The 10468-nt window shown below is 22.0% G+C and overlaps 1 protein-coding gene across 1 annotated transcript in view; it reads right to left on the bottom strand.

The window, feature by feature from the left end:
* Nucleotides 1-10213, bottom strand: part of LOC117178322 (ubiquitin-conjugating enzyme E2 C) — a 16303-nt gene extending 6090 nt beyond the window's left edge. The window contains exons 1-3 of the mRNA XM_033369727.1: nt 9971-10213; nt 4353-4467; nt 108-312 (exon numbers count right to left, since the gene is read on the bottom strand). Of these exons, the coding sequence (XP_033225618.1) occupies nt 108-312; nt 4353-4467; nt 9971-10074 (424 nt within the window). The 5' untranslated portion in view covers nt 10075-10213. The remainder of the gene's footprint in view (nt 1-107; nt 313-4352; nt 4468-9970) is intronic.
* Between the last annotated feature and the right edge of the window lie 255 nt (nt 10214-10468).

Raw genomic sequence — 10468 nt, 5'->3', positions numbered from 1 at the left:
AAAAAACGATTTTCAATAATAAAAGTCCCATTTTCGACCAAAAGAGATTAATTTTCAAAGAAAGAATTGAAATTTTTAAGCTAAAAACAAATAGTTTTAGAACTTACCACCCAAGAGTGACTGTATGGAGAGCAAAATTGTGCGAACGTCGTACAAGGCACTCCACTTATCCTTCAGGATATCAAGACATATATTTCCTGCGTTATCCACATTTGGGTGAAAACATGATGTCGCAAATCGCACTGTTGGTGCACTGTAAGGATAACTCTGAGGAAATTCTAGGCTCAACTTGTAGGTCAAACCTGCGTAAACCTGTGACAAAGAAAAAATATTTTATTTCTAATAGCAAAATTAATTATTTAAAAGTTAATGAATTTGAAAAAGTTTATATTTTAAATATATAATATATAAATTAAAATTTTTTATTAATTTAATTTTATTAATTTAAGTTTAATAGTTTCATAAAACCTTAAATTGCAAATTAAAAAATTTTAATTAATTATTTAATTACACTTTTAAAAACAAATAATGATTTTATACCCACAATTTAGATTCTACTTCCAAAATTCATTTTTAAATAGGCAAGATTTAAAAAAGATAATTTTCAAAATTTATTTCTAAAAGAGCAAATTTAAATTGGAAATAATTCTTTAATGATAAAGGCAACAATTTTGATCGTCACTTTTTGAACAAATATTTTAATTTGGTATATCAAATTTCCAAAATGAATAATTTTATTTGGTGATATTTTTTTAATGATTTAGGTTTTACTTTAATAGATTAATTTTAAGATTTAAAAATATTTTTTTGAAATTGTTACTCAAAATGTAGAATTTTAAAAATTTTGAAATCAAATTTCGAAGCTTTTTAAGGATTTTTAAAGATTTGAGATAATAAAAATGTTTCGCCAGATTTCAGGAAACATTTAAATTAATACAGACACAAATAGTTGAATTTTAAACTGAAAAATATTCATTTTCAACCGAAAATGGAATAATTATATTTTATATTAAAAAAGAATTAATTTTTAACAAAGAAGTGAAATTTTCTCTCAAAATAATTGAATTCTGAATACAAAAAGATGAATTTTCAATCAAGAAGATTAATTTTCGATGGAAAAAAAAAATATTTCAACCAAACATATTTGAATCTTAAACTAAAAATTAAATTTGTTAACCATAAATGGAATAGTTTAATTTTCTAGTAGAAAAATTAATTTCTGACAAGAAAAAAAGAATTTTCAACAAAAAGGTTCAATTTGAAAATTAATTTTCTACCGAAAAAATAGAATTTCAACCAAAAATATTTGAATTTTAGACTAAAAATTCAATGTTTAACCATAAATGGAATAGATGAATTTTCGGTTAGAAAAATGAATTTCTGACACAAAAAACGATTTTTTAACAAAAAGGTTCAATTTTTAAACAATAAAAACTAATTTTCTACCAAAAAATACGATTTTTTCAAATAAATAGTTGAATTTTAAACTAAAAAATATCAATTTTCAACCGAGAATGGAATAATTATATTTTATGTTAAACAGAATTAATTTTTAACAAAAAAGTTAAATTTTCTCTCGAAATAATTGAATTCTGAATCGAAAAAGATGAATTTTCTGCCGAAAAAAAATAGAATTTCAACCAAAAATATTGGAATTTTAGACTAAAAATTCCATTTTATAACTATAAATGCTATAGATGAATTTTCTGTTAGAAAAATTAATTTCTGACAGAAAAAAAACGATTTTTCAACAAAAAGGTTCAATTTTTAACCAATGAAAATGAATTTGCTACCCAAAAAATACGATTTTTTCAAATAAATAGTTGAATTTTCAACTAAAAAATATCAATTTTCATCCGAGAATGGAATAATTATATTTTATATTAAAAAAGAAATAATTTTTAACAAAAAAGTTAAATTTTCTCTTGAAATAATTGAATTCTGAATCCAAAAAGATGAATTTTCAATCAAGAAAATTAATTTTCTACCGAAAAAAATAGAATTTCAACCAAAAATATTTGAATTTTACACTAGAAATTCAATTTTTAACCATAAATGGAATTTTAACTATAAATGGAATAGATGAATTTTCTGTTAGAAAAATTAATTTCCGATAAAAAAACGAATTTTAAACAACAAAAAAATTTCTTTCAAAATACTTAGATTTTTAATCCAAAACGAAGAATTTTCAAACAAAAGATTCACTTTCTGCCAAAAAGTAGAATTTTCAACTAAACATTTGAATTTGAAAAAAAAAACAGTTTTCAACTAAAAATAGAATAGTTCAATCTTTTTTTTTCAAATGAAATTTCAACAACAAAAAACTGAATTTTCAACCAAAAAGTTCAATTTTTAACCAGAGAAATTAATTTTCTACCAAAACAGAAGAATTTCAATTAAATATTTAAATTTATTTTTCAATCCGCAAAATTAACAAAAATCGATCATTTATTACAGAAATTATGAAATTTCCAAACCAGAAATTTTAATAATTTCTAAAAGAGCGAATTTAAATTCTAAATGATTATTTAATAATAAAGGCAACAATTATGTTCTTAAATTTTTGAACAAATATTTTAATTTAGTAAATCCGAATTTTATTTAACGATACAATTTTTTTTTATTTTTTCAAAACACTATTGAAAAAATGAAAATTTTTCTAATACCTGGAATTATACGAAAAATGAAATGATGGGTACAGGTGAAAAAACATTTTTTTTATGATTTAGGTTTCATTTTAATAGATTAATTTTAAGATTTAAAAATATTTCATAAGCTTTCATAAAAAAAAATTATTTTAATTTTGCAGTTTGTTTCGAAACTGAAAAAAAAAATTTGATTAATTTTAAAGTATGAAATTTCAGAAATAGATAAAAATTTGAAAACACTTTTTAAAATGTTTAAAGAAAATGTACATTTTTTGAAATTTTAAATTAAAACTTTGAAGTTTTTTTTCAACGGTTTTGAAAGGTTTCATGTAAAAAAAATGTTCATATATTCCATGGAATACTTTAATATTTTATTTATTCTTTATTACAATTTTTCGCTATTTCAATTAATTTATTAAAATTAAAAAAATAATTATTAATTCGTTATTAAAAAAAAAAAACTATCTTAAGATAATATTTAAAATGATTTTAAAACATTTCAAAAAAATTCTAAAATTTCAAAAAACGAATCAAGATGATTTTGAAACAATTTTAGGAATAAGTCTAGTCAGTCTAAAATATATTTCGAAAGTTTACAAGTTTTCAAAAGATTAAATATATTTAAAAACTAAATAACTTTTAAGCTGACACAAATTTTTCCTAAAACTTTGTCAAATCCTATTTAAAAAATTCTTGGAAATTTGCTAGATACTTTTTTGACTTTTGAGTAATTTTCAAACGTCTTTTGAAATTTTCTCGGGCAAATAAACAAAGAAACTTTAAAAATAAAAAGTTATTTGCATTTTTAATTTTTTATCAAACATTTCCCCCTTAAAACTGATTAAAAATTAATCTTTTTTGTTTGATGATTCAACTGTATTGCTTAAATTTTTATTTCTATTTGACAAATTTATATAACCTGAAAAATAATTAAGCAAATAAATCTAAAAACAATGTTTATTCAAAGTTTTGATTTTGTATTAAAAATTAATTTTCCATTTGAAAACATTTAAGAATAATTTTAAATTCAAAAAGTTTTCCAGAAATTGTGAACAAAATTTAGATTTCTAAAAATTTTGAAAGGTTTAAGAATTTTTTTTTTGTAAGTTTCCAGGAAAAACTGTTATTGATTTGTTATTTTGACAAATTAATTTAAAGAAAATATTTTAAAATATATTAACACATTTTCAAATGATTTGGTAAAATTTCGGAAAAAATGTACAAAAACAAAATTTTCTTAGGACTTCTGGGAAGATTTTAAAAGATTTTTGTATCTTGCAAAATTTATTTGAACGGAACATTTAAAGAGAATTTCAAAACATTCCAAATTTTTTTTCAATTGGTCAAAAGTCTAAAGTTTTCTTTGAAATTAATTTCAAGATAATATTTAAAAAGATTTTTAAAAACTACAAAAGATTTCCGAAATTGTCAAAAACGAATCCGGAACATTTTAGACGATTTTAAAAATAATTCCAGTTAGTTTAAAAGATATTCAGGGATTTCAGAATTTTCGAAAAAAATACAAATATTTTTAAACACTGAAAAATTTCTGAAAACTTATCAAATATTTCAAAGAATTTTTAAGGTCAAAAAGTCCTAAATATCTTTTAAACTGTCTCAAATTTTTCCTTAATATTTGGTAAAATCCTGTAAACTAACAAAATTTCTTTAGAACACTTTGTTAAATAAATAAAATTTAATTACCGTGTCTCGAGGACCTGTGATGGTACCTATCCACTTAAAGAGATTTTCTCCTTCCGGAAAAGCAGAAACACCTTTTTCCGAGCTCATCATCAGAATCATAAGTTCTTTTTGCAGTCTGTAATAAATAAATTATATTGCAAAATAATGTACAATTTTATAATAATATTTTATTTGAATATTGAAAAATATTGAAGTAGAAAGCAGTTAAATAGGTAAATTAATCTGTTAATATTTAGAGATAAAAATCACAAATTAGATCAAAATAAATTTATTTACTTCAAAATAAGATTATCGATCGACCTAAAAATTTTAAATTGCTATGCGCTCAAGGTAAAGTGAGGAAATTGATTTTACATTAAAGAGAACCATTGTGCGTGTCTATTTTTTTTATATTCACTTTCAAATGATATAAAAAAAAATATTTTGACTCTCTAAGATGCAGAAAAATTCTAAAATTTTAATTAATTAAAAATCTAGAAGTTCTTTATAGTACTAGTAAAACTTTTTTAAAGTTAAAATTTTCAAACAATTTTTAAAGAAAATAAGAATAATTCTAAGAAAGGATAAAAAGTCAAATAAGACCAGTGAAAAATAAAACAAATAACAATACAGCTTATCCCATTATCTTTTTTAAATAATTATTTCCTTTTCAACATAAATTTTATGAAATAATTTAAAGAACTCATAGTAAAAAGATGATTTTAAACAATTAAGTGTTATAAAATTACACCATCTGAATTTAAATATTTTGAACATTATCAATTAAAAACTGTTGAATTATTAAGATTTTTTATAATTTAACAATGGAGAATAATTTAATTGTTTTTTAAATATTATTTTGTAATCTCATACAATTTTTAAATTAAAATATAAAATAATATTATAATAAATAATAAAAATGTATAAATAAAATAAATAAATAAATAAAAATAGTTGAATCTTTAACCAAAAGAGATGAAATTTTTACCAAAAAAAATTAATTTTCTATAAAAAAAAGACAATTTTTGAACGAAATATTTAAATTTCAAAACAAAAAGGTGAATCGAACGAAAAAAGATAAATTTTTAACCGAACAGTTGAATTTTCAGTCAAAAACATTAATTTTGTATTATGAGACAAATTTTCCAAAAACACATGAATTTTCAACCAAATACTTAATTACTTAACTAAAAAGATCCATTTATAACTAAAAATAGAAAAGTTAAATTTTCGGCTAAAAAAAATTCGTTTTCAACCGAAAAGAAACCAAATTTTTTCAAAAAAGTAATTGAATTGTCAACCAAAGAGATGAATTTTCAACTGAAATGATGAATATTCAATCTGAAAAAATTTTTTTTAACAAAATAGTTCCATTTTCAACCGAGTACTTGAAATTTAAAAAGAAAAGAGATGAATTCTCAACAAAAAACGAAATTCTTCATATTTTAACCAAAAGAGATTTCAATTTAAAAAGACAGTTCAATTCAATCGTTTAAAAGATTTTTTTTTTAAATACCAGTGGAAAATTATTTAAACACTAAAACTTTTTGAAATTTAACCAAGATTTAATTTCTTCAAACATTATTTTAAAAGTCATAAACGATTACTTAAAAAAGTAAAACTTTGAGGCTCAAAATAAAATTCGAAAATTCAGAATTATCTGCAAAAAAACAAGGAAAATATTGAAAGGAAAAATTACTTCAAATGTCCCACGAAAATAATTTTTCTACATATCTAAAATCTAGAATAAATCCTGGAAAAAATTCCCAGACGATTTCAGGGTTTCACAGTATTTCTAGATATATTTTATGTGTCATTTTTTATAGAAAATTCCAATATTTCCTTGAAAATAATTTTTTTTTTTTAATTTATATTTTCGGGTTAAAAATGTATCTATTTTCGTGAAAATTTAACTTTCTTTTTGTGATGAAATGCAATTTTTGTAGAAAGTTCACCTATTCGATTGAGAATTAACTTTTTTGTTAAAAATTCATATATGAGGGTTAAAAATTAAATTATTTTCCAGAATTTATTCGCCTCTGGCTTGAAATTTCAACAGTTTGATATAAAATTTTACTGTTGGGTTGAAAATCTGTAAAAATGCATTTTTTCGTGGAAATTTAATCTTTTTTTTTTGGTTTAACATATAATTTTTTGTAGAAAATTCACCTATTTCTTTGAAAATTAAAAGTTTTGTTGAAAATTTATATATTTGGGTTGAAAAGTCAACTGTTTCGTAGAATATATTTGCCTTTTTAGCTTGAAATGTAAACAGTTTAGTAGAAAATTATACTATTCGGTTCAAAATTTAAGTTTCTAAAAATGAACTATTTTGTTGATTATTTATTTATTTTTTAGTTAAAAATTCAACTACTTTGTTTAAAAAAAATATATTTTGCTGTAAATTTGTTTTTATTTGGTAGAAAGTAAATCTTCTTAGTTGCAAATTCATATTTGTTGTTTAAAAATCCATCGATTTGATATAAATTTAATATTTTTTGGTAAAAAATGAACTTTTCGGTTGAAAATCCAAGTTTTTTTGTTGAGTATCAAACTAATTTGTTGCAAATTTATCTTTTTTGGCGGAGTTCAACTGCTTTTGATTTAAAATTAATTTGTCTTTGAAAATTCAATTACTAGGTTTAAAGTGGAACTATTTTTTGAGAATTCGTCTTTTTCGATAATAAATTAAGCTTGTGGATACTTTAATTAATAAATGTGTTGACATTTTTTTTAAATCGAAAGAATCCATTTATTTCAGTAACATCAAACTGATTTAAAACACAGGCAAAGTAATTCAAAAAAATGTTTAAATATGCAAAATTTAGTTGAATTGAGTATGTTTGGAATGAGTTTCGAAAAATTCAGAGATTCCAAAAAATGTGATTAAGCCTAAAAATTTAGGATGAGTTTAAAAGGCTTTAAGATGATTTAAACAAATTTTGTTTAGTTTCCTAGATTGAGTGAATTTAGAATTATTCAAAAGGTTATCATTTTAAATGCTCTAAATTAAAGAATCAATAAACTTTACGTTTTTTATATTATATTATTTTAAACAATTTTAAGCTAGATGTGTAAAATTTTGAAAAATTAAAAAAATGTAAAAAGAATACTTCTGAAATTACAGGTTAAATTATTTTCATTTTAAATAGAAACATTCTTGAAAAGCTTCAAAATTTCTAAATGTTTTTTGAAATGAATCGAAATTTGCCTAAAACTTTTAGAAAATCCTGCAAAATTAAAAACAATTTCTTAAAATCTTCCAGATTCCTTTTTAACAATTTTAGAAATCTTAGCAAATCATTCTGAATATTCTCTTTAAATAAATATCCAAAATAAAAAATTATTTTCAATTTTTCTAAGAATCTTAAGAAAATGTTTTTATTCTTTTAAAGCCTTTCACAATTTTTAAAAGCTCCTAAATTATTTTTTTTTAATCGGCAAAAGTCTACATTTTGTTTCATATTAAATAATTTCAAGTTCAAAATTAATTTTCAAACTTTTCAAAACTTCTAAATACCTCTTAAAATTACTGAGATTCTTTCTACACATAATAAGTTTTCAAATATTATTTATACGTCAAAATTTAACAAAATAACTTACAAATTAAACCTTTCTATATTCTTAAATTTTGAACGGATTTCGAATCCTTTCTTTTTTTTCAAATAAATTATTGTTTCCTTTTAATACTTAAAGTACAGATTTATTTTTAAAAAATTATTCATATTTACAGTTAACAAAATAAAAATATTTGTTATCAAAAATTTTCAGCTTCAAACGCTTTTCATTTTTAATTATTAAAGTATTCAAGAATGAATCTTAAAATTCTTTAAATTAAAAATGAAAACTTAAATTATAAAATTTTTAAAGTAGAAGATTTTTCGATTACGCATCGTAAACTCAATGATGTCTAAATAGAAAGGGATCAAAAATGAACTGATGATTTAAAAAACTGCTCAAATCAAACTTGGAAAGAACTTTTTTTTCTAAAAATTTATATTTTATGTAATTATTTATGATTTATAAATAAAAAATTTACTAGAATAGTTGAATTTTTGACCAATTGATAAATTTTAAACTAAAATGATAGAATATTCAATTGGAATGAGTTACATTTTCAGTTCAAATAAATAATCATTTTCAAACAAAAAAATCAACAAAATAGTTAAATTTTCAACAACAACAAAATTTATGTTCATCAAAAGAAAAAAGAAATTATCAATAAAATGGCTCATAAATCAAAGAAAAGAATTTTTAATTTAGATGATGAATCTTCAACCAAAAAAAAAATAATTTTTAACAAAAGAGTTAATCTTCTTGTTTAAAAACTCTTGTTTACGGTTAAAAATTCAAGTATTTCAGTGAAATATTTATTATTTTTTGCTTGAAAATTCATATTTTAGGTTGGAAATAAAGTTACTTGGTTGAACGTTACTCTTTAGTTGAATTTTATGCCAAAAAGATGAATTTTCATACAGAAAGATTAATTTTCTAAAAAAAAGCGATATTTCACAGAGTACGTAAATTTTCAAACAATTGATTTAATTTATAAATAAAAAATATCCATTTTCAAAGTCTTTTTTGGTAGAAAATTTATTTTTTTTGATTGAAATTCTTTTTGTTTTTTAATCTATTTTGTTGAAAATTAATCTGTTTTAATATTAATCTTCTCACTAAAAAATTGATCTTATTGGCTAAAAGTTAACATTTTTAAATAAAAAAACTTACGTATTTTGTTGAAAATTTCTTTTTTTTAAATTAATCATCTAGGTTGAAAATTAATTTCTTTCCTTAAAATTGCATCTATTTGAGTATAAAATAAATCTTATTGGTTACAAAAATGTTGTTTGGTTCAAGATTAATTTTCTTGCTTGAAAATTTCATCCGAACGAAAAATTTACGTCAAGAAACATAAAAGATGTGTCAGAGCAAGTTTTTTTATATACTCCAAAAAAATAATTTAAAAATTATAAAACTTGAATTAATTAAAAATCTAAAGACGACTTTTTTTAAAGTTAAAATTTTTTTAATTTGTAAAGAAAAGAAAAAGAATTTGTGAAAAAAAAAAATACAAAATAAACGGTCAACGTAAAGTGAAAACAAAACAATAACAGTGCTTAATTAATTTAAATCAATTTGAATTCTACAAACTCGAAATTTATTTTTGACATTACAAAAAAAGCAGCCTCTATTATTTTTTTCAAATCATTATTTCCTCTTCAAGATTAATTTTACGCACTAATTTTAAAAAATCATACTAAAAGATCGATTTAAAATGAGTACTTCAGCACAAGGAATTGATAATGAAATCTATTTTAGATTCAATTATCAGCTTAGAAGACACCTAAGGAATAAAAATAACTTTATCACCAATCCCGTCGAATTCTTGCGCAACTCTGAGGAATGCTGCACTTTTACAAAATGCATCTGACAGAGCAAAACAATATCCGAAGCACCAAGCTTTTAGGTTATGTTCGCTTTTGACACAAACCCCTCCTCAAAAATCGTCTAAAACTCCCGAAATAATAATTCCAAGATTCTAAAATTTGATTGAAAACGTAGGGAAAACGTAAAACTGCTTCGATAAATTGGATAGATGTTAATCCGAGACTGAATAATTGATGCGTCTACTGGCGTACCTTTTGCTCACTGCATGATTATCCTTGGGTAAATTTGGCTTTTCCTCCTTCGCTTTATTCTGTGGATTCTGCGACGAGTAGAATGGATTGACGTTTTGTGCCATGCCTGATTGTGACCGCAGGGAGGAAGAAGAGAGTTAAAAAATGAAACTATTCCTCAGATTTTGGAGTGAACTGGGCGATGAACGATGCACAACAGTCCACAACAGTCACTAAAATTTGAATGCTCCCAATTCTACTACTATTTTCGAAAACATTCGCCACTCAACAGCTGTTCAAAGTACACTACTACACTACATTGATCAATATTGTCAATATTTGTTGCCCTTCCGGAGAGTTCCCGAGAATTCGCGGATTCTCTAACAATTTTTTTCGCTTTTTTTTTAATAGATGCAAAATCGATGCTGGAAAAATGTGGTTTTCTAGTTGTTTTTAAGCTTGAACTTGACTAGAAGAGTCACGCACAACAACAACAATAATATTCCGAAATCAAAAAAT

This window comes from Belonocnema kinseyi, chromosome 8, assembly GCF_010883055.1.
Source record: "Belonocnema kinseyi isolate 2016_QV_RU_SX_M_011 chromosome 8, B_treatae_v1, whole genome shotgun sequence".
Lineage (NCBI taxonomy): Eukaryota > Metazoa > Arthropoda > Insecta > Hymenoptera > Cynipidae > Belonocnema > Belonocnema kinseyi.
The sequence above is the reverse complement of the archived record's forward strand: the minus strand, read 5'-3'. Positions and strand labels throughout refer to the sequence as shown.